Source organism: Barbatula barbatula (genome assembly GCF_947034865.1).
Source record: "Barbatula barbatula genome assembly, chromosome: 16".
Taxonomy (NCBI): domain Eukaryota; kingdom Metazoa; phylum Chordata; class Actinopteri; order Cypriniformes; family Nemacheilidae; genus Barbatula; species Barbatula barbatula.
Window position 1 is genome coordinate 5,319,147 of NC_136779.1, and position 24,722 is coordinate 5,343,868.

General features: G+C 39.8%; 2 protein-coding genes across 3 annotated transcripts; one reads left to right on the plus strand and one right to left on the minus strand.

The window, feature by feature from the left end:
• Nucleotides 1–465: 465 nt before the first annotated feature.
• socs3b (suppressor of cytokine signaling 3b) lies at nucleotides 466–5,218 on the minus strand. 2 transcript variants are annotated; one of them, XM_079476775.1, is made up of 2 exons: nucleotides 5,082–5,218; nucleotides 466–2,684 (listed from the first exon to the last, which is right to left on the minus strand). In XM_079476775.1, exons 1-2 carry the CDS (start codon nucleotides 5,184–5,186, stop codon nucleotides 1,836–1,838), a joined length of 954 nt encoding a protein of 317 aa, XP_079332901.1. In that variant the 5' UTR covers nucleotides 5,187–5,218; the 3' UTR covers nucleotides 466–1,835. The 2 variants fall into 2 exon arrangements, with proteins under 2 accessions (XP_079332901.1, XP_079332902.1); XM_079476776.1 differs by lacking the exon at nucleotides 5,082–5,218 and adding an exon at nucleotides 3,091–3,147.
• pgs1 (phosphatidylglycerophosphate synthase 1) lies at nucleotides 4,747–24,349 on the plus strand. The gene is made up of 11 exons (XM_079476774.1): nucleotides 4,747–4,916; nucleotides 6,336–6,537; nucleotides 7,086–7,163; nucleotides 7,875–7,971; nucleotides 8,976–9,165; nucleotides 9,386–9,564; nucleotides 15,487–15,902; nucleotides 16,496–16,571; nucleotides 20,664–20,812; nucleotides 21,648–21,812; nucleotides 23,431–24,349. The coding sequence occupies exons 1-10, from the start codon at nucleotides 4,801–4,803 to the stop codon at nucleotides 21,765–21,767; spliced, it is 1,623 nt and encodes a 540-aa protein (XP_079332900.1). The 5' UTR covers nucleotides 4,747–4,800; the 3' UTR covers nucleotides 21,768–21,812; nucleotides 23,431–24,349.
• The last annotated feature ends 373 nt before the right edge of the window (nucleotides 24,350–24,722 follow it).

The window sequence follows — 24,722 nt, forward strand, 5'->3', positions numbered from 1 at the left end:
ATCTATCCGTTATCTTAAAACTGGGTATGTGAAATACATATAAGTGATCAGAATTGGTTTTGTTGTATTTACTTGCCGCTCATAAACTGAAATGAATTACCTGCAAGGAATGAGGGATAACCAGGAGTAAGAGATACAGAATACAATGTGAAAAGAGATGTTGAGAGCGAGGCAGATGGTTTAATGTTGATCAACAGAGAATGCACTCAGATACATCCTGTACACACACACACACACACACACACACACAAACACACACACCTCAAGGTAAGCCTCAGGCCTGTTTTTATGAAAACAAGAGCAGTTGTGGTATTTTCATCTGCGTATATGCATATGTGTAGGCAGAAATGCTTTCTACAGCAAATGCCACATCGAACTCTTGCTAATTTCAAGCCTGAGGCCTGAGAGAACAATCTTTGCCTCCTGACATCACATTTTCTCAAGAACGCGAGGCACTCGGTGGGATGCATTTTGTAAAAATAGTGCTCTTTAATATAAATTATGGAAATAGTTTATAAATATAAATATGTGCAAAGTTTCTTTCTGCATTTTCTATTTTAATGCCTTTGTTTTTCTGATCTTCAAGCTTGCACTGGCGGTCATCAGACCAGATCTTAAGACGAGACATCTTTATAAAAGACAGAGTAAAACACATGCTGTCCCGTTGGTGGCCACACATGTAAACATCTTGATTTGACAAAATATGAAAAAAGACAATCTACAAGTTGAACCATAAGCCCTTCCATAGACTCATAATACATTCAGTGAATAGCAGATTTTAGTCCTGCTAGCCAAACAAACACGGTGTTATTGTTATTGAATGAGAATGTCGAAGCCTGACTGATTTTTACATGCACAAAGCACGAATGCCTCTCCGTGTGATCGGAGAAGCATAGTTCTTTATGCCAGATGTCACAGTTAATCAGCTGAAGGTTTGTCATACTGTGCTTGTATTTGTTTCACAGCATGTGAAAGTCAATTCATGTATATGTCTACATTTCATCGTAATTTAGCCATGTTCACTTTTTTCTAGCACAAAATAAAACTACTGTTTGCTTTGGCTTCCGTCAAAAACAAAGTAACAACAGTCCACTGAGCCGTCCACAGGGGCCGTCTTCTCCAAAGAGGGCTGAGAGAGGTCAGAGGCCAAAAGCGTCCAAGAAACAAGCCTCTCGTCTGGTTGATCTGTTCTCTAGAACTCTTCTTGGTGCTGCACAGTCCACAGAGCAGACGCAGCAGTGTCAGCTGTGAGCAGTAAGTAGCCACCCCGTTTGCGCCCCCACGCCCACTTATGAGGCAATTACACTTGGCAAGAAGCAGTGGAAATGTGTGCGTCACCGCAAACAACCAGCTCTCGCTCAAACACAGAGGGCTGGAGCTTTCCTTCGAGGAGAAAGTCAAAAACGTTGAGCTGGAAACGAGAGATTGCGAGAGCGTCTCTCGATCAATGGGCGAGGAGGAGCTGAATCGTGGCCACAGCAGCACACTTAACTCCTGTACTGATCAACTATCACTTGTGTTTATCTTCAGCAGTTTGTCTCTGAGACTGGCCACTAGAAAATAGTGGCTCATCCTGTCAATAGCAGCTGAGATGTCAGATCCTGGCAGCAGCCCACATGACCAGGAGAACGTATCTCAAGCTGTCCTTCAAATGGCAACCACTTGCCAAAGTTCACAATCCAGAGGTCGAAGGCACAGCTGGCCTGCTGACAGACACAGAGGTCTGGAGCGAAAAATCTCCACTCACGCAATTCCGCTGAACTGTGAGCATTTATTGGCACGCACATCTTCTGCCCGTGTGGCCCTTTCCATCTAAAACATATCTGGAGCTCTAGCTAGATAGGGGCATCGTACTCCTGAAGGAACTCTTGGAGTGTCTGAGGCAGCTGGTCCCGTTTGGTGGACACGTCTATATGGCCGTTTAAAGTCTTGCGACACAGGTGCTGCAAACTGGACATGCTGGAGGCCAGTGGACGCAATAGTTCCAGAGGGATCTTCTCTCCACCAGAGTAAATGAAGTACGCACTTCCATCCGCTGACTTGCCACTGTCTCCATCGCTGCTCCCCGCAGCATGGACCACCGATGAGGTCTCCGTCCCTTTCGAAGATGGCATGTAATGATGGATGAGTTTCAGGACGCAATCGAAGCGTGGCACCGCCTGCTCGCTCCGCGGGTCTGTCTGCAGGAAGAAAGAGCGAGAATCGCACTGCATGCGCAGGTTTTTAGTGCCTGTGGTCGTTTTGACGCTGAGGGTGAAGAAGTGGTGGTTGTCTGAGCTATCGCGCACCAGGAAGGTACCCGGGGGCTCTCCGCTCAGAAGCGAGCTGGCCTCCTTCCCGCTCACCGTGCTCCAGTAGAAGCCGCTCTCTTGAAGTTTGCGCACGGCCGCGAGCACCATCTGATACTGCACCTCTGAACTGAAGGTCTTGTACCGGTGGGGGGGCAGGCGCACGCTGCCTTCAAAGGGGCTGCTGCTCATGACGCTGTCAAACCTGCTGTGCGTTACCATGGCGCTCTGCCCACCCCCTGTACTGCCCGGCAACCACTGGTGCTTGGGGTCCAGGGCCGAAGGGCCGTCCCAGCCGGGGTGCTCATGCACCGGAGAGCACCAACACAACGCCCAGAGTTCTGATGCCTTTTCCACATTCAGAACCAGTGATGTCTCGGTGGGTATGGAAGGTAGCTAAAAGAAGGAGAAACGAAAATGTCAGCATTTATCGAACAACAGATTCGGGTGCCAGCAGACTACTGACATCTGCTATGATATCAGGTTTAGTTTCAAAAGGCCCGGCATTCACAGTCTTAACAACTGGTTGTTTCTCACATGTGTTGAATATAAGCCCAACCCCTCCAAAGCATAGTTTCACATAAATAAAACCTACGTATTCTTAAAGCCCTATTGGTAAAGCATTGCGTTCCGTCATGAATCACAGGGAATACGTATATAGTGATAAAGGTACATTTAATAAAATCGTCTGCCAAATGCCTCAATGAAACCCTTTTCAATGATGCAATTGTCCAGTCTAGAGATTGATAAACTAGATGGCAATCGAAGCCGTATTTTTAGTTCAAGTAAATCCGTTATTCACCCGGTCTATTAGAAAGCGGGTTATGAATGAGGTCCTCCAGCTCGTTGTGAATAACCCAATTCCTCATTCATGACACACGGGCTCTGGCTCCTGTTACACTGTAAATACCCCTTCAGTCTTCCTTACTGGAATAGACCAACTTATTCATGTTACATCGAGGTCGTTTTAGTGCGACTGGTACACAGACGTAAGCGTAAAACGCTTTAAACAATAGAAAAGCAGCGCGCGTTTTCAACGCAAAATAACACAGTTTAGTATTTAGTTTAGTTTGACGTGGATACAATGTAGCGCCGCATTTAACGCGACTATGATGTTTGAGTCAATATACAAACAAAACGTCCCACAGACACACAACTGAGGATTTAAGACATTTAAATCAGGAAAAAAACAAGCAAAACCTTTGTATTTACCTTCACAGAGTTATCCGATTCAATCTTGGAGTTTTCCTAAAACATAGCTCCCTTTGTGAGTCCCAAGCAAATGTTTATACAAAACGTGCCTTCTTTAAAAGGAATAAAGATCCGTTTCATGTCAGTTGTTTAACAGTTGATCGGTGATCAGCTGTATTAAAGTCTATCAGAGGTAGTGAAGGTATCCTACTCCCCGTGGCATGGAGTTGAAGTACCGACTGATATTTTTAAAAGGCTCCTCCCACCTGTGTTCCAGTAAAGCAACCACACACACTCACACACACACACACACAGACACGCAAGTGGCGGATTGCCAATAAATAATCAGTGTGACCCTTTTTTACGGGATTTCTCCCCCTCCCTTCCCTGTTCACACAAGGTGAAAAAAATGCATTGCCCTTGCGGATAGAAATGCGGTCGGTGTGTTATGACTGACCACACATGTTGCATATGCTGTTTTATTCACACTCAATTTGATTTATTCATTTGATTGCTTGGTTTTGCAGAGCCGGAGTATAATGTAATTTACGGTCATCCTCACGGGTAACGGAACATTCGGTTTTCAGGAAAAGGGGTTTTGCAGGACATTTTGCACTCGTTAAACGTCGGGTATTCAGATAAGACACACAGTCTAGTACAATACAGTACGGTACAATATACTATATATTATATACAGTATAAAAAGAAGAATATATATATATATATATATACACACACACACACACACACACACACACACACATACATACATACACATATATACACATACACATATGTATATATATATTTATATATACATATGAGTCCATTGACTCATGTTGGTACTCTATTTACTGGATTTGTTCCATACGCCATCTATAGGAAATGGGCAGTAAACAACATCGTCCTGTGGACATCTTTGGGGTAATTTATTTACTCGCCTGTCAGCTTTGGATAGTTTTAAAGCGAGCGAATGTATTATACAAATGCATAAGTGTAATGGCAATGTTTAAATAAATTAAGAACTTAAAATAGTGATGAACTGTTACTGTAAAAATGACATGTTGCCTAAATAAAGAGGGTAAATTCAGTGAGTTTAAAATGGCAAAATAAGCGGTATTGATGCAGATTGTGTAAAAACGTGTCATTTACAGTATAATTCTAAAACAAAAGAACGTGATTGAACGTGAAATAAGGCTGTATTGCGATTTACCTTAAAGGTCGCAAGCGAGCGACTCGACAAACTAAACGAAACGCCTACAGTAGTGACGGAGAAGGAGTGTTTAGATAAAGTTTCCATATTCAAAATTCCCGTGAAAACATGGCGGCGCCCATGACATGGAAAAGAGTTGTGTTCTCCGTGTACACTCCCGCATTCTCCTGGGTTTTGACGAGGATTTCAGACCGTTTCTTCAGGACTCATGATCGGAGGAGAGGGTTAGTAATGGCGATGTTCCGCACCGTTTTGTCCCATAAATACGACCGATAGAAATTCTGTAATGTTAAAGCCGTGAGACTTCCACTAGCATTAGCTTAAAGGTAAAACATTGCATTAATGTGTGAAGTTATGAAAATTAAGTATGTTTATTAAAAACGACTTACGTGCTGTAAATGTTGGGTAAACGATCGCCAGTTCACTTCACCTTTACGTTCAAAGGCTTGTTTTCGATAGACGCCATCATCATCATCATCATTCATGAGTGACATCTGTCAAATAAACTGAGACACAAAAGACAATTAGACAAGCCATGCCGGGAAATGCCTTCTTATTAGAGCGTGAGTTATTCATCTGAGGCGTGCCACCTAAACACCATTATATTTTCCATTTTGTCAGTGATGATGGAAATGTCAATCACCAAATGACTTTTAAATGTTTCGTTTTGTTTGATAGATATAAAGATTACATGCACATAGGGCAGGAGAGAAACAACAAGTGACAATGATACAGAAAGCATGGCTCCAAATAAAGTTAACTTTTATTGTCAAACATGTTTAATTCCTAATCTTCTTGTAGAAATCTAACTTTGCTTTTTATCTAATTTAACTCACAAGAGTAATTTAATGCATTGGAATGAAACAGCATCCAAGATCCACTTTGCAACTCAGCCATGACTTTTTAATAATTTCCATCTGCACACTTTATGCAATTGTGGTTGGCGCTTTGTCATTCTTTTCGTGCAAAGCCCATACGTCAGTGTAGTTTTGACATCTGTTGATCTGTTTGAGAGATGGAAGTAACTTACTTGTATAGCGATTGGCCTTAACATTTTTTTTACGCTCGGTCATAGAGGCGCCTTTTTTATTCTGTTTTATCTGGATTTATGTGCGATCTACTGAAGTGTGTGGTGAGACTGGATTGGGTGAAGAAAAACACTGTCTGGGTTGTAGAGAACTCGGCGTGACCTTGGGGATTGGCGGTAGATCTGAGTAAAGGGTTGCAGGGTTTCAGACTTCATGCTGTGTCATCCAGACTATATTACTGCCTTTGTGTCTTGTACTATTACCTTTGAAGCTGGACAGTACACCCGTTAGTGTAAATCCCTAGGCAGTTGACTTTGTGGCCATGTTGGGACTGATGATATCTGCTTTGTTAGCTCTTAGTATTCCTTGTTATTTTACTTACTGTTTGCTTGAGGTGGCCAACTAATGCAGAGAATGATGAGGATAATAATAATAAAAGATCTCAAAGAATGCTTTGGCTTGTTTTTTGAGCCATGGGGAAAGGAAAAAGCAATAATCGGTATCACAGTTCAACCACCAGATGTGAATTTACAAACATGGAAACAAAATGGCACAAAAAGTGTCAAAGCTTTGGATACATATGAAAGGGTATTCTCTATTCCTGTCATCCTGTAGGTCTGCTGTGTTACTCTTGGCCCCTTTGCTGGCAGAGGCTGACCCGCCCCCCCTGGCCTCCTCCAGACCGCCGGGGTTCACTGGGGTCGATGGCGTTTACTCTCGGTTCCAGTGGATGGCTGATCACGTACCCGCTTTCAGGGTCCCTGGCGGCCACATCCGCATCCTTCACTCGCCTGATGAGTTTTATCAGACTATGAAGGTACACATGCATGTATTCATGTGTTATTGAAATAGCAGGTATCACATTGCAACACTCGTGTTTGTGTGTGTGTGTGTGTGTGTGTGTGAGAGAGAGTTGTTGATGTTTGTAAAGCCAACATTGCAACTTGGTATAAATTCCATGACTATATAGTATTCACACAGCATTTTACTTTTTTACAAAGCATCGAACGTGCCTTATCCACAATTAGATTTGAGTATTTATATCTTGTATCTTAAAGTTGAGTCTTATATCTTTTTTTATGTCCATAAAGTTCCAATGTAATGAGATATACTGCCAAGTACAAGTACATTATGATACCATAAGTCAAATACTTTTACTATAATGCATAATTACTCATTGCCTCCTTTGAGTATAAAGGAGTCTGAAGCTTCCAATGTTAAGTAATCCTAATGTAAATACTTCCTTATATTGTATATGATTGCCTGATATCAGTTTGCCCTGTGTTTTTATTGTTTTAATACCACTTATAATAAGCTCTACCTTAATACCTCTCTTTAAGCTTGTCATTCTTTTTGTTTGCCCAGGCTCGGATCAGAACAGCCAAGAGTCGTGTGGTCATGGCTTCCCTCTACCTTGGCACAGGTCCTCTAGAACAAGATCTCGTATGTAGCCTATTTGTAATTTTTACTGTAACTGAGAACACAAAATACAACCTACGAAGAAAAACTGACGGTGGTCTACACTGGGAGGATAACTGGATGTTTAGCGGGTCTTAACTATTTCGATGCAAAGGAGAACTTCACACATTAGATAAAGGTCATATTTTTTTAAAGGGGCTTAAGAACTGAAGCATGAAGACCGGTGTTATAAATCAGATCTTCCAGAAGCTACTGATTTAGCATAAGTCTAGTTCCATTTGTCCCTGGGCAACCACCCACACCATTTTATTAGTTTTGGCCCAGATAAGCATGATTCTAAGCATTTTCTGCTGAAAGTTTAAAAAAAAAACATTTGTTAAATTTAATTTAAGCGTGTTGTGTACAGTAACATAAACTCTGTAGTCAGTCTACAGTAAGTTGACATTTACTTCAACATGCAAAACATGCAAAACCAGCTGGACAAGACATGAGCTTTCAAAGCTGTCTAAAAATATGTCCAAGTAAAGGAAAAAGAAAGCATCTCTAATCCAAAAGAATGTGTTTACACTTTTATATCTGTCTATGTGCGCGTCTGTTTATAATGGTATTTGACTTTATGTCAGAACTCAGTTGTACTGTAATTTATAAAATTACACCTGACATGCATAGTATAGATGATAGACTTTTGGTGTAACATAAGTCAGTTTCCAATGACACGTCTTATTTCCTGTGTAGGTTGACTGTATGGAAGAGGCATTAGAGCGCTCGCAAGGAAAAGATGCCCCTGAACTCAAAGTGGATTTTCTGCTGGATTATACTAGAGGCTCAAGAGGTCTGTCTGTCTCTCTCTCTCTCAATCGGGCTACATCCACTGATAAATCCAAGACAACAGGGATACCTAGATGGCCACCACCATAAAGGGATAATTCACCCAAAAATTCTGTCATGAATTACCCCCCCCTCCAATGACATTTCTGGGACATCATTGACTGCCATAGTAGAAAAAAATAGGTGCCCTAGAAATGTTTGCTATGCTGAATTCTTCAGGATATTTCATTTTGTATTCAACCGAACAAATGTTTTGCTTGTTCGGTTTCCCTCTTTGAACAGTGACTAACATGCTTAAGCCTTGTCTTTAAAGGAACAATTCACCCCAAAAATGCAAGTGCTGTCTTTATTTACTCACCCTCAAGTTTTTCCAAATCTGTATAAATTTCTTTGTTCTGATGAACACAGCGGTAGATATTTGGAAGAATCCTTGTAACCATACACTTCTTGGCTTCCATTGACTACAAATCAATGAAGGAATTTATTTTCTGTTGAAGACATTTTAAAGAATGAAGGAAAGCAAACAGTTCTGGGGCACTTTTCACTACCATTACCAGTTTTGGTAATTGAAGAATAGCATGCCGACTTCCTTGTTTTTTTTCTTTTTACAATAATAATTTCTTAACAGGAATTACTTGTCATTCGATTGACTGACTCAACCATGCGTAGGACTCACCCAATGTTGCAAGAGTTTATAATCATATTCCAGCAAAGACGTCCCTTATTTGATTAATTCAGTTCCTGCTTATTCTTAAGATAGAGACACTGTGAACTAGTTTTAATGAAATAATTTATTACATTAGATCTTTTATTAGCTGTACCGTAGACCTGTGTAGTCAAATGTTTGATAGGGATCATAAAGCTGCTTCACCTGGCAAAGAAGCGCACAGTTAGATAGGAAGATATCGACAGTTCACTGACCTTCAGACTAGTGATACGGCAATTTCGTCACTTTTCATGACGGTTCCATTGTTGTAATTTGCTTATTTGTTATTTTTGCACATGTAGGTAAACACAATTCCCGGACAACGTTGCTGCCCCTTCTCCAGCGGTTCCCGGAGCAGATGAGAGTGTCCCTTTATCACACACCCGACCTGCGGGGTCTCCTGCGCCTTCTGGTGCCCGAACGCTTTAACGAGACCATCGGGGTGCAGCACATCAAGGCTTATCTTTTCGACAACAGTCTCATCATCAGCGGGTGTGTAGGCGCTTTCATGTGCTGTGACAAAAATAATAGTGCAGATGCAGCACAAGTACTAAAAATGCTTGCAATGTAAATGCAAACATTTCCAATTTTCAGCATGTTTCTTAGCTACGTTTCCAAAAGCTTTTCCTTGTTTTATTGTCTCATGCAAACAGCCACCACTCAGTGGAAATTATGTGTTGGCCCACTCTGAGTGTGATGTCATCTCGTTCAGGGCCAATTTGAGCGATTCGTACTTTACCAACCGTCAGGACCGATATGTGCTTCTGGAGGACTGTGGAGAGGTGGCCGATTTCTTTGCTGAGCTTGTGGGAGCTGTTGGCGACGTTTCTTTGCAGCTTCGACCTGACAACAGCGTGGACATGATGGAGGGGATGGTGCATCCCTATAAAGGCGAGTGGTTTTAAGGATAGTAAACTTGAATGAAAGCTGTGTTCTTAAAGGGATAGTTCACCCCAAAAAATAAAAAGTCTTATCATTTTATCACCCTCTTGTCATCTTAAACATGTTTGACTTTTCCATACAAAAGAAGTGAACTGGTTACTGCCGTTGTTCGGTTACCAACATTCATTTTTTTGTGTGAACTATCCCTAAGCCCTTATATAATACATTCAAGCACCATTCGGATGGTATTCATTAGGGATTCGGTAGTTTTTAATTTCCAGGAAGGTCTGGATGAATTGTGAAACTCATAAAAAATGATGTCATTTAATTATAATGGTATGTGTATAATTGAAGGCTGTAATACATTTAGGTGAGGATCATTCTAAAGGCTGCTACTGCAATGGCCGTACTGAGGTGTTTCTAGAAATGAAAAAGACTGTCCTTGTTGACTTAATTGTGGTTTATGTCTGGAAGCTATTATTATTATTGTAATGGAACTATAATTGTACTTATAGGTGGCAAAAAACTATGGGTGGTACAAAGTGAAAATGAGCTGAAGGTATTTAGGTCAAGCCAACAAGATGTTTTTGGAAGATTTGTAAGGTGACCTTGACTGTTTGAAAGGCACCTATATAAGAAATGAAATCAAACTAAGAAGTACGTGAAGGAGAACTAGAATATAAAACTAAGGGAAAGCAGAGTCCTCTCCAAATAAAGATTTCGATAATGTGTTTTATCAAGACCTAGTGAGTTTTGTATTTTGTAAAAAGTATTATTTGCATGACGTGAATCCGTGTAACTGATCGGCAACTTCATCAGCACATTGCTATCAGATTATTCCTGATACAGACTGTGTTTTTTGAGACTTGTGGTTTCCACCTTTTCTAACACGCATGAATCATAATTATGATGGTAAGTTAAACACTCATTTCCTTGTAATACTGGCATTGGGGTGACATATTGAGGGACATGAAGCTCAAACCATATTTCTGAAGGTTAGAGACCTAATGCATAACACTTTAAATAGATTTTATGCAATATGCATACTTACAACCACAGATTTGTAGTATCCACACAATTTATTATTTGTCTAATTTACGCACAATAAAACTGACACTATTTGTTCATATAAAACCTAGTTAGCAGGAAATCTTGAATACCGATGGTTACAATTATTATAACCTATATTTTACCAGGAAAGAAGCACGTTGAGATTAAGAATCTCTTTTACAAGAGAGTCCTGGCCAAGACTGACAGACACGGCACGTTTGAGTTTAACAAATAACATCCAACAGTACATACACATATACACACATAAGCAAATACAATCAAATTTCAATATCAATACATACTAGTTAAAACATCTACAGCCTGATGTTTCATTTTCCAAATAATTTAAAACTAGTTTGAAAGTGTCCAACAGAACCAGTTTCCTCAGTTTTAATGTACTCCGCAAACAATTCCAGGAAGAGGGAGCAGCAAATTTAAATGCCTTTTTCCCACATTCAGTATGTTACGTATCACTGGAAGAGACCGTAGAAATAATTCCTGTGACCGGAGGCTATAGCTACAAGCATACTTTTTTACAGATGTATGTACAAAGATATGAAGGAAGTGAACCCAGGATATATTTATAAATAAAAACATGCCAGTGTTTTTGTCTTCTGATGGACAACGCAGACCAGCCAAACCGAGCATACAACACACGATGATGAGTGTGGGTTTTTTACAGATTTGTTATGAACCTCAGTGATAAAGAACCATGAACCATGATAAAGTGTCTATAGCATGTAAACACTGTGAAGATGCATGCATTTACATTACATTTATTTGGCAGACGCTTTTATCCAAATGCATTTTTAAATCTGAATTCGCAGGAAATAGATTACATTATCTACATGTTTTGCACGTACGAAGCGGTTTCACATAGAGCTGTAGGTCCCTGTGTTATTTTGATGCCGAACTGCGGCTGCAACCGGTGTAGCTTACAGTCTTGTTGGTCCCCAGGCTCAGCGGAGACCTCGGAGCGAGTGAATGAGTGATTACGCTCATTCAGGCCGTATCCGTAACCCAAGCACCACGGCTCTGAAGCGAGTGCTGTCCGATGACATAATCGCGGTGGAGCGAAGCCACAGTTTGTCACAGATCCCAGAAATAATGCAATGATGTCACCTTGCTGGTGGTAAGTGATCTGTGCCGGAAGGGTGGAAAGCAGAGATGCAGGAGTATGATAAGTTCGGGAAGGAGCTATTTGGACCTTGCAGTTTGTCAAGACAATGAGGTCAACGGGAAATGATGGACTGATAGCCAAAAACAAGAATCGTTTACTATGACGGTAAATATCAGACCGTAGAAAAAACACTTCAGTCAGGGTGACAGTTCTTTAAGCAGTGGTTAGAGAGGTGGGGAGTGAAGAGGTCATGATGGTTGACTGGTCGATTAGACTATTATGGGCGGTTTCCCGGACAGGGATTAGACTAGTCCTAGACTAAAATAAATGCTAGAGCTGTCCAAACCAAAAACAACTTGCACTGCCATATCTTAAAATACGTCATTGCTTTTGTTGTCTCAGTAAGGCATGTTTGGTAAAACGACATAAATTTCCTGATTTAAGATAATCCCTGTCTGGGAAACCACCCCTTAGTGAGGTTAAATAGCCAGTGGTTAAATGGACTCGCTTTTTCATGCTTAAAGGTCCAGTGTATGAAATATTAGGGCATCTAGCGGTGAGGTTGCATTTGTAACCAACGGCTCACCCCGCCCACCTTGCTTTCGAAGCACTACGGTGGCTGACACAGAACTAAGATGACGTTTTCGCTTCTTTGCCAAAGGAGATAACGTTTGTACGAAACGTGTTCAGTGGAGCAGTTTGTCCGTTTAGGGATACTGAAGGAACAACATGGCGAATTCCATGCAAGGGGACCCGCAGTGTATGTAGATAGAAATAGCTAATTTTAAGGTAACTAAAACATAATAATTCATTATGAATGGTCTTTATAAACCTCTGAAGACATTGTTATGTATATTATATTGCATTTCTGTCAAAAAATGACACACTGGACCTTTAAACCAGCTTGTTTTAAAGACTACGTTCACACTGCCACCAAAGTCCGATTGGTTTTGCTCACATGTGACCCAGATGTTTTTACTGCATAACAGTGTGAACAGGACACATCACATTTTTAAATCTGATCTGAGCCCCTTGAACATGTAGTCCTAAAGCGGATACAGGTCAGATGTTTTGCAATGTGACCTTAGTCTGAACGATCTTATCGGATTTCATGCAACTTTTGCGTCATTGTAGATCGATATTTGTGTCACAATTCTGCACTGTTTAAAGCTTCACGTACCATTCTGTTGACGGAAGTGTACCGTCAGCTCGGTTGCCAAACATTAACCATCAGATTATAAACCTAAACCCTTGCACTGTCAACACCGCACGCAGGACGCACCATGCAACAAAAGACTAAAAAATCCATTATAATAAGGAATTTTGCCACTGGATACGGTGTAATGCAACATGACAAAATATGACTTTCAATTGTCTTTAATCACTTTGCATCCACCACTCACGTGCGTGTTGACATGATGTTAAAGCATTGGCTATAGGTGTGTTCAACTCCATTCTGCGATGTGCAGACCGGCAATTCAGTTTATAGCCATGACGAGTTCACACTGGAACCTGATATTGGCCACCAAAAATTTGTGAGAACAGTCAAACAAAATGAGCAATAAATCTGAATTGAGCTTAGTGTCCTGCCAAGAGTTTTGTTTATGTAAATGCCCATTATCAAATGTTTGTGAAAAATGAATTTCAGACCCATTTGACCTTCTTTCTTGTTTGAAATGCTAAAGATACTTTATGAAATGTCTACATCATTTTGTGTCCATACAATGGAAGTCAATGGGGCCAATGTTGTTTGGTTACGATGTTCGTCAAAATATCTAAAAAGAAGTCATACAGGTTTGGAATGACATGAGTAAATGATGAAAATATTTTTGGGTGCACATCCCTGGTAGGAAGAGAGTTTCAAAGCCTCATCTTCCAGTAAGAATTTGAAGTTCATCCGCTGAGTCTGCAGTAATGTCCTGCCTCTGTATCTCCAGTAATTGGATCCCACGGTCTGTCGGTAAGAGTTGCTGAACTTCGTGGCCCTGTTAACTGGATGTGTTTGGACCTCTGAGGCCCAGATGCTTGGGGAAGCTGGCTCCGCGTCCGTGGGGAAAGCCCCTGCATCCTGCTTCAAAGAGCAGTTTGTTTGTTCATCGCTGACCACACATATTTGTGGAGACGTTTGCTTTTCCTATATTTTGCATTTCCTAAACAATGTTCAGAGCGGCCTCATCCATCCCGACAATCTCGCTGTTAACCAAATAAGCAGCGAGATCACAGAACAGCAGGTTTCTGCCATACATTACCAACATGCAGCTTTTTGCCCTGAAGCTAATTCATTATTTACAGATTATCTCTCTTGCTATGACTCACCGTGGCACATTATGTCTAGCAGAGGCGCCAGTGTTTGACAGAGCGCCTTTCCAGACGGTCAGCAGTTATTGACCCGTGTCTCTGAGGTTTTGATCATGCATTTGCAGGATTTCGCACGAGCGAATACTTGATAGAATGGATCGCATTGGAGAGGAATGGATGACGTGTCATTTTGCGCCGTCAACGGGTACAATCGTTGGCATAAGTGTGAATGCGCACGGCCTGTTTAGATCCTGACGGTTTCTCAGAATCGCTCTGCTGTCAGATATTTAGGCTTTTGATTGATGCAGATGTTTGTAAGGCTCTGTTCCAAATCTAGTGAGCTGCCTTACTGTCTGCTGTCTGTATGGATGACATTTTAAGAAGGGAAGGGCATTGTAATGAATATCCAGGATATGTTCGCAGTGATTTTACTGGCAATATAAAATTGAGCGACATTGTAGAAATGTGTGCTATCAACTTTTCAGCTGCACTTTATTTTAGTGTATGTGCACTTACACTGTACTTATCAAGTGCACTGGAGTTGGTAAGGATGATTTATTGTGAATCAGTTCGAACTATTTTAATGAACCAATTCAAGTTCTTGCATAATATTTTTATGCATTCAGTTATAAATAACAAAATAAATTATAACACTTTACAATAAGGTTGTCTGTTATTATTAGTTAATGCATTGGCTAACATGAACTAACATAACGGCTTAGAACTCATTTCAACCAATCAGAATCAAGGACCAGAGTTGAACGTTTATATAAAGAGAAAGATATTTGGAAGAATGCTTGTAACCAAACAGTTCTTGGCCACTATTGACTACCATAGTAGGAAAAATGACAATGGTCGTCCAAAGTGCCCCAGAACAGTTTGCTTTCCTACATTCTACAAAACATCTTTCATGTTAAACAGAACAAAAAACTTGAGGCTGAGTAAATGAAGACAGACTTTTAATTTTTGGGTGAACTGATCCTTAAATCTTAGTTAATGTTAAAAACTTAAAAGCAAACGTTGAAACTGTTAACATTAGTTGATGCACCATGAATTAACATTAACACAGATTAATAAATGCTGAAAAACCTTATTGTTCATTGTTAGTTTATGTCCACTAATTCACTAAAGGTATCAAATACAACCTTATTACCAAATTAATTGTATACTTTGAATTGTTAGTGAAAACCAGTGTTTAAGACATTGAGCTTGTTGCAGTGCATTATGGGATTATATTTCCTCTAAAAATAGAGGATGCTGCCTTAGAATTTGGCTGAAGGTTGATATTTTAGTAGGCTGCGTAATCCCATCAGGAAAGCAATTAGTTTCGGGAGTGCACGTGCAATGCCTTAATATGCTTCCTATGTAGGCATCTCCCTATATTTTGGAACGGAGCCCAGATATATCCAATACTTGGTAACAATAGTTGCACAGTGTTCTCAAATGGTCTTTTGGTCCAACAGGTAATCGAGCAGATTTCTCAGCATCAGCACAGAGACGGATCATGGAGGTGGTCAACGCTGCCCGTGTCCGGCAGAACATGCTAGAGTCAGAATGCTCGGAAAATGCGGACTGCGATGAGACCGTGCCAAATGACACCTGGATCTTTCCTCTCTTGCAAATGAAGCCTCTGGGCATTTACCTGGATGAGCAGGTAACAAGACGACTGCTTACAAAGGCAGGCGGAGACTCTGCAGTCTACCTGACGTCAGGTTACTTCAACCTAACAAAGACCTACATGCGTCTGGTGCTGGGTGCTGCCGCAGACTACAGGATCCTTATGGCCTCGCCAGAGGTTAATGGGTTTTTTGGGGCCAGAGGAGTGGCCGGTGCCATTCCCGAGGCCTACATTCACATTGCAAGACAGTTCTACAATAAGGTGTGCATTTCTTTACAATTTGGCATTTCTGGGTCATATGACTGTAGAGTGGAGGCGAGGCAAGTTGTCACAAACGTTAGATACTGTTTAACTATAAAACTTGAAACTGCACGGTTTGGGGTAAAAGCACTATTACACAAATCTGTAGATGATAACTAAAAAGAGCCCTGCTCGGTGAAATATCCAGTAAAATAACAAGTGTGACAACCAGCCTCCCTCTGTTTCAGCTTAAGTATTTATATTGCATCTGTACAGATATGTCACACATCGCAAAAATCTGCTCGATGGGAATTTTTTCACTGGTGCATGTAAATGAACACGTGTGTGCATTATTGGCTGTTTTAAGTATGTTAAGAATGAGTTACTGTTCCAAGTCTTATGGGAGATCTGGTTTTATATAATGCTAAAAGCAGCTGTTTTGGCTGTGATGCCAAATTCATTAATCATTTGTAAAAAATTACCGTTGTCATAATTTTTTTATGTGAAAATTTCCATATGAACTTTTATTGAGGTTTGTAAGAATTCAGTCGACCACCTTTGCCCGCAGTCTTGTTGGATTAATGGTGCAACACTCAGCAGTCTCTCCATTTCAGGTGTGTCAGCTTGGTCAGCAGAGCCGCGTCCGCTTGCACGAATACCATCGTGCCGACTGGACCTTTCACGCTAAAGGTAGTTGTTTACATTCTCTTATTTTTTCGTAAAGTGGCAGGTTCCCAATCCATTCCCAAAACTTGGGTGTAACTGGAAAGCTCATAATTTAATGCGCAAAGCAGGTTTCCCAGCACCTCTGATTGAATAGCTTCTGAGTTCTTCCTGGACAGCGTCAGGACGCAGGGACTGCCAGACATGTGTGATGTTTTCTCTGTTAACCAGAGGTGGGCTTTGGCAACAGATTTTGGCTGTTGTTGAACGTCAGGCTATTTCAGCTGTACTCATTGAAACCATTAACATAAATATTCAAGTTGAGAGATATTCCTGGCACAGCATGCATTTATCAGTAAATGTAATAGGGAATTTTGTACAGATCATTTAAATCAATCTTAGGCGAGAGTTTGCATTGGCCTGGCGTTTTGATGTTGGTTGAGAAATAATGCTCTATTGAGTTTTTAATACTTTTGCAGCTTGTATGTGTCGACTTTATATATACAGTATATATTATATATGATGTATATGGAAACCTCATGGGTTTGATTTCCAGGAACTGCATGAACTGATAAATATACAGCGGTGGGGGATAATAATTTCACCATTTCTACTAACCACTAAAATATTTCTACCAAATTTCAAGTAAATATATTATTTCTATTTGCATTTATTTGCAGAAAATAAATCCTGGAGAAACGGGTCAAAATAACAGAAAAGATGCTCTGTATTTCTTAGAGCTCAAATACTGCAAAGAAAACAAGGTCATATTCACTTTAAAGCAATATAAAAGTAATATTTACAGTATATGTATTTAAGAAATGTTGTGAAATGTGATAACCTTGAATTCATTTATTTCATGTGTTGTCAGTCTTTCACAACGCTGTTGGATGACTTTGTCACTCCTGAGGTTTCATTTTGTTGAAATTTTAAAAGTAGGTAACATTGGATTTTTAAGGTCCGACTTTAGTTTATGTACATACAAGGTGTAAAAACACTATTATGTTGTAATAATAGGCCGTTATTCTAACCTTACTTCTTGACTGACTCTCAAATGATTTGTTCGGCGATTCATCCGTGTAATCCCCTACTATCCGCAAGCCTGTGTCATGTGATTGGTCACATGGTGTAGTCTGTTGTGGTTGGTCAAACACGTTCAGCTTGTTCCACAAACGGAACGCCTATCGTCATTACGGGAGTCTGCTGTGATTGGTCAAACGCGTTCATCATGTGTCGCCAAGCATCAATACTGGATTACGGTTTACAGGTGGTTTTATATTATAAACAGTGTATAGATAGCAGTTTGAGGCCGAGTCTGACGAAGAAACATCCGAAGACGTTCATCAACAAGACAGTCCAGCACGACTGGAGCACCATGTTTCTCAGTGGCAAGTGACGACTCTTGTCATCAAAACTTCCAGTGTGACAACATGCATGTTGTGCTTTTGCTCTTGGTTCAAATAAAATATATTTTTTACTTAAAATACTTTATTTTAAGTTAGTAATAATATTATTTATCTTTATTGTGCATTGTTATGTTACAATGCATTTTAGAAAGTCAACATTATAAGAAATGATTTTGTTGTCGTCTGAAAAATAAATTGTAACCATTGTTTCCTCAGAAGTTCTTCATTTGGTAGTTTAAATAAGACGCACATCGTTTCACAACGTAGAACACAGATTCTAGACATGATGCACGCGCATCACGAACGAGCGACAGTGTTTGGGGGAGGAGAGTGAAGTTTTCGCGGCAATCCCAGGAAAACGTAGGCGGGGACTAACTCTAGTGACGTAGATACGTGGCGGTTAGAGACTCGGACAAGGTCACGTCTTGTTTGCGTCATTCGGAGTCGACTCCCTTTTTTACAAGCCAATAACTTCAGACTTAAACACGGCAACACAACGCACTGCATGAAATGTAATTTTCATGATCCAATGTTACTTACTCTTCCAACAGACTCTGAACTGGAATAGCCACAAAACATCTAGAAATGCTGATGAAATGAAAATTTGCAATGGTCTCTTATTTTCTCCGAGGCTGTGTATTTCAAACTGCACTATTGCATAAATAATGCTACAAGTCATCATACCTTGGGAACTGAATGGGTTAACTGCACAAACTAAGAGATGGATTCTGATTCATGGAATCATTAGTCATCAGTCATATTAAAATGCATTCATTGACTGTAAATTACACTTGATCGTTCATACAGCATTAGCAGCGTGCCCTTGTATCGCTTTCTGGTATGAAACCTGGAAGGACAGAATGAAATAGCGGCAACACAGCGGAAAAACTTCAGGAAGCTTGATGCACCTGCGTCAGTGGAATTCAATTTGACGCTCGTGTTGAGAAGTTCAGTTTATTAGATAAGGGCTTGTCATACCGTCATTTCTTGTAACAGCTGAGCAGAAGTGGGAGCAGACAGGGTGCAGAGGTCCCCTGAAGCCGAGCTACGAGAAGAATCAATGACCATTAGTTCTGACGCTGGCCTTGGGCCTACAGGAGGCCTACGGACCTCTGGCGAGAGAGAGAGAGCAACAGTGCACTTAGTTAAACCTCTTTTACACTGGCAAGGTGCTGCTTCTGAATTAGATGTCCACATTTTTAAACTGTCAGAAAAATGGTCAAAAAAGCTGTCAATGGGATGATTTCATTCAAAAAGGTACAGATATGTACAGTATATGTTTGGTACTCGTATGAATTGAGGTACTAATATCTAATATACTGTATGCACTCTTATGCCGCGGTCGGACTGGACTTTGATCATGCGAAATTCGTTCGGACGTTGTTTCGAAAATGGGCGGAAGCGATAGCTCAATCTTACATTTCTGTACCCAGAGGTCACGCTGTGACGTTTTGGTCTCGCACACTCGCAGGTCAGAGTTCACCATACATCAACATTGCTTTGCAGCGAAATGCTAAATATCTTCGGGCGCCCTTGCGTTGACAGTGACGGCTTGGGTGCACTTTTTAAATCAATTTTTCTGACAGTTCTGTTTCTGACGCTTTTATCCAGAGTCAATTACTCTGCATTCAAGCTATTAAAGCACTTTTTTGCATAGTCAGGTAGGTGAAATGTCACATCCATAACGCTCCATATTTCTCATAAATTGGCACATGGAAGTTAAAACAAATAAAAAAATATTGTGGTCTATGAAGAGACATCCCTTCACCATTTGTTGGATATTATTGCTTCTGGGTTTTTATATTTACATTTTCAGAAATAGTTTAATGTAGTCTTTCTGTCACATCCATAACATGAATTGCTCTCTCTTTTAAAATAGAAAACCTGTTCTTAAACTGACATTATACAACAGCAAATACACAGATGCTTCAATATATTGGTAATAAATTCGTCCTCTGAGAATTTCTAAGTTTTGACTGAAAATGTCACATCCATAATGCTGGAATTGCCCATGTGTGAGAATCCTACCCATGACTTTTACGCTTCTAATGCAATGCTCTACCAGTTGAGGTTGTACAAATGCTGGTATCAGTTTAACATTTAATTCAGCATTATTCATATTTAGTCCAATATAAACAGATAAGTTGATAATGGTTTTGCGTGCACAAGGAAGTCCACAGGAATACTTTTTTGGAGGATTCCCGGCAGTTGTGTTACCTGATTTACGACGTCAATCAACAAGAACACTTCCTCACAGACCTGTGTGACTTTTCTTGTCAGTTATTTTAAGTGGTTCGCCGTTTTTTTTAAAACGAGTTGCATTGTTTGCTGTTTTTTTATGAAAATGGTGATCCTGTAATGCGGAACTGCTTTAAAGCTATTTTGGGTGTTCCCTGTGACGCATTAAACAGATGCTACACCTTATTTAACTCGAATGACAATGTAACCTGAGCTGAAACAGCTGAGTTGTAAGGCAGCAGTTTGCTGACGCATTTGGTGTCATTCATGACATCACAGGATGCAAGAATGAGTGATAAAGGTTTTCCCTGAAATGATGTCCACTCTTTGCTTGCGTATGGTATTGTTCTTGTAGTGTATGCATAAGGGAAGTCCTTAGAAGCCATTTTCAGGTATTATGAAGTGTTTCTGTGGACACCTTTACTAGAATCATCCTGATCAAATATTATAAATGTTCTCATTTCTTATTTCCTAGGGTTGTGGTACTATGTGGGAAGAAGAGACCGCCCGTGTCTCACTCTTATTGGCTCCCCAAATTTCGGTTATCGCTCTGTGCACAGAGATCTGGAGGCTCAGATTGCCATAGTAACAGAGAACGAGGAACTTCAGGTCCAGCTGCAACAGGTTTGACATCCTCTGTGGTTCCAGTTCGTGCCAAATGATGATTTTGAAATCATTTGTTTTTCATCATCATTCAAACTGCAGTTGTCATGTCCCCTGAATCTCTTGATTCCTGGTCAGTTGGAGCATTCAGCGGTTACAAATAAAATATTTAATTGGATGATAAAACCCCATCTGCTCTATATTGGAGTCCTGATCGCCCAGTCGGGGTTCATTTTTAAATAATGAACTGTACGTTATTACTGTACATGAATACTTAACAGTTTAATGGATGCACATGAAATATTGATTTATTGAATTAGATGAAAAGACTGCAGTCATTTGGGACACAGTGTAGAAAATTAGTTAATTCTAGTTAATTATACTTTTAAGCAGTTGTGATACAGTACGAAAATATTTTCCTGCATGATGTCACAATTGACTAAACAAAATCAAGTATTTCACTGAACGGCGTGTAATAATATGTGATATTCATAAGGGCCGAACCTTTACTCTTGACAGTGATGGAATCCGGTTTAATTTCAAACCTTCAGTTACATTACATGTAAAGATTAAATCAAAGCCGTTTATCTTTACCGCGTGTTCTGGGATCTTATATATAGGCCACAATAAAGTCTGAATAGCTGGGAGTGTGATACATTTTATATTGTTTTATACTGCGATATTCCGATAATCCTCCCTTATCAGGTGGCGAAAGATCATGTAGTATTAGAACCACAGGAACCTTTACAGAACTAAACAGAATGTGAGGTGACGTAACATCGGTCTATGTGATGTACTGCAGATGTATTTTAACATGTTTCAAAATGCTGCACACATGAAATCTTGTTTTCTTCAGGAACAGGAGATGTTGTATCAAAGATCTACGGAAGTTTCAAGGTCAACGTTTAATCAGCCGGACCGATATGTTAAGTTATGGGTTAAACTGGTTACTCCACTTATCAAAAACTTCTTCTGAGAGACTGGAGGACGGGGTTGACACATCTCTCACTATCTGAGGAAGGTTGGTTGCTGCAATACCTCTAAAACGAAACGTAATCCTTTGCTGTAGAAAACAAGACATGATACAGTTAAGTGAACGCTTACACGGATGAAAAAATATTTGTTTTCAAGCCCTCGTGTTGTTCCAAACATGCCTTTTCATATTTTGTTGAAAGTGGATTGTGACCAGTCAACAAAGCATCATAAAACTACTCAAATTCTTCTAAATATTTCTTTGAGCTCCATAATAAACTAAATTGAAATGTGGGTGAGAAAATAAGACTTTTTATATTTGTATTATTATTTTGGTTAGTGAGTCGATGCTATTATGTCCGTTTTAATTCCGTGAAGCATAAATTCGCTTTTTACATGAAACGCTTTCAGGGTCGAAAACAAAAAACATCCGCAATGACTTGGCGCTCTTGCGCTCGGTATAGTCAGACTTTCCCCGAAGATGGATATGCAAACCTCAGTCCATCAGACAGCGGTTTGTAAAGAATTCACATTGTCACTCCAGTGGTTCCTACAGCCCAGATCCTCATCACACAACCCAATGTGGAGTAAGCATGGCCAGACCACAGCATAATCCTAACCACTGAGATGTTCGGCACAGACTGCTCAGCAGATTACAGCTGCACTGCCTGTGACCTCCACAAACCCTTCAGAACTAACATCTGGAGTCTGTAACGCCTGTTTTTCTCTTTGCTTCCACGATTCGTCCACTTTACTTCATGTGATTGCTAACAACGCTCTATATCTCTCATGCTTAATGTCTGGATTTATATAGTCATTATTTAATTATTTATACAGTATTATTTGAAGAGTGTATTTGCAAAAACAGAACTTTCTAAAATCATGTTTTTATTGTGCATTCCAATGAATAACAATGAAACATGAGTTCATAAGAACTCAAAACTGACACAAAACACATCTTAATATAATCATGATTTATTAGTTTTTGCAAATAAACTGTAAATTACACTTTTAGATCAAACTGGGCAAATGTGTAAATATGGAAATCAAACGTAAAAGTAAAACTTGTATAAAAGGCATTTGCCATAAATGTCACATGGCAAGAATAAAGTAAAGTTTTTGTTGATCATGTGACACTTATCTTTTTGGAATCCGAGAAATCACAATTTCCAAAAAAACGTTCCTACACATATAATTGAATAAACGGCAATCATTTCATAAGGAAGATGATCGAAATGAAAAGAAATCTATATAACATGAGTGGCTTACTAAGATAAATGCTTTCTACCGCAGCAGCAAATCATGGCAATGCAACATTGTAAACAAAATGTTCAACTGTTTCAAAGAGATCTTTCAATTAAAGATCTTTTTACTTTCTTCTGTAAGAGCTCGGTCTGCCCCCTTGTGATTATTCAAGTACAGTACAATGGGAACCATTGAATTCTTATGTGCAATGGTTGGCAGAGAAAAATCCACTGGACCATATTTGCAAATTCAACTTGTATCCTCTACAGACAATGTGTAAAAAAAGTGTTTTTCTTTAAAAGTATACTGAAAGGTTTTTTGATGTTAGTGACGTATGTTTAAAATCGGACTAAATATACATTGAATACATATATAAATCTATATGCCGAAAGGCATCCATTCATCTTTTTTTGTGTTCGCAGATTAAAGGTCCAGATGAAGGCGGGCCAACGCATGTGTATTTTACAGTATACACAGCCATTTGTAAATATTCACAGTTTACTGGCATTCTACGAGGATGGATTTGAAAGCATGACGGGCCTTGCAGCTATCAGCTCATTGAGTCACTGAAAACTAGTGACCATTTGACTTTGAATAACCTGTGATCTTTGTCACTCTGAAACAAATGCATGTCAAGCAACACAGATGAGCTGCTCGGTAGAAGATTTACTGCCGGGTCATGTGACTGACATGTGACATGTATTTACAAACAGTATGGCAGATATGAACCATTGGTTTGATGTGCAGTGCATCTACTGTAGAAGTGATCATAACATTTCTTGTACCTGTTTTACTTCATTTCAAGTTTTGTTTGGTGTCTTGTCAGTGTACTAATCTTTATTTAATCTGTTCTACAAAACCCCAACTCGTAATCGTTTTTTATCTTATCTTTTGTTTGGAATATCAGACGTTACTTCAGCACACAGATTTCATGAATTATAACTGGAACCTTTGATTTTAAAAGACTTTTAAAAGATTCGGATCCTGACCAGACTTTTCCCTTAAACCAAAATGCCTGCAATGTACTAGAGAGCCTCTGAATTCATTTGTAGAATTTTCATGACGGTTACGTTGCCCTTAACTGGACTTTGTCTTTCACATCACTTCCAGAGCTCGTTTGAAAAAGTTGAGGTGCTGTGTTGGTTGGTTGTTAAAAACAACACATTTTGTGATCATTTTAAAGTGGCGCCTTTAAATCTTAAAGTGTTAACTGAACACATCCATTTGAAGAGTGTATGTGGTATAACGCACAAGTCTCCTTCCAAAAATACTCTGAACTTTAAGGTGTATTTTGCCAAAGTAATATGCAAATGTTTTTAAGAATAAAAGTGGCCGAGTACATTCATGTCATATGGGAATGTGTAGATGAATGTTTAAACCAATTCACTTGTTTTTGGTCAAGTCAGAACAAACCATATGTGACGTGACAAAGTTGCACTTGTGTTATATTAAACGCAACAAAATATGTGTAAAATTATCACGTCAGTCCAAACCTGTATGACTTTCTTTTCAGATCACAACAGACGTTTTTTGAAGAACATAGGTAGCCAAACAACAAAGCCATGCTTTTGATATCCAGGAAGTGACGTGGTGTACTGGAATGCACTGTAAGTTGCTTTGTTGAATGTCTTTTAAATGCATTAATATACATCTTTAGGCAGTGACTCAAAAGTTTGAGGACTTTAACAAAGTATGCCATGGACTAGAAAACGAA

Excerpts from the sequence above, each read along its gene's own strand:
- pgs1 (XM_079476774.1), top strand. The coding sequence starts at position 4,801 with ATGGCGGCGCCCATGACATGGAAAAGAGTTGTGTTCTCCGTGTACACT. Across the intron at positions 7,972-8,975 it reads TTATACTAGAGGCTCAAGAG|GTAAACACAATTCCCGGACA; the intron begins GTCTGTCTGTCT and ends TTGCACATGTAG. Across the intron at positions 9,166-9,385 it reads AACAGTCTCATCATCAGCGG|GGCCAATTTGAGCGATTCGT; the intron begins GTGTGTAGGCGC and ends CATCTCGTTCAG.
- socs3b (XM_079476775.1), bottom strand. The coding sequence starts at position 5,186 with ATGTCACTCATGAATGATGATGATGATGATGGCGTCTATCGAAAACAA. Across the intron at positions 2,685-5,081 it reads TTACCCAACATTTACAGCAC|CTACCTTCCATACCCACCGA; the intron begins GTAAGTCGTTTT and ends TCCTTCTTTTAG.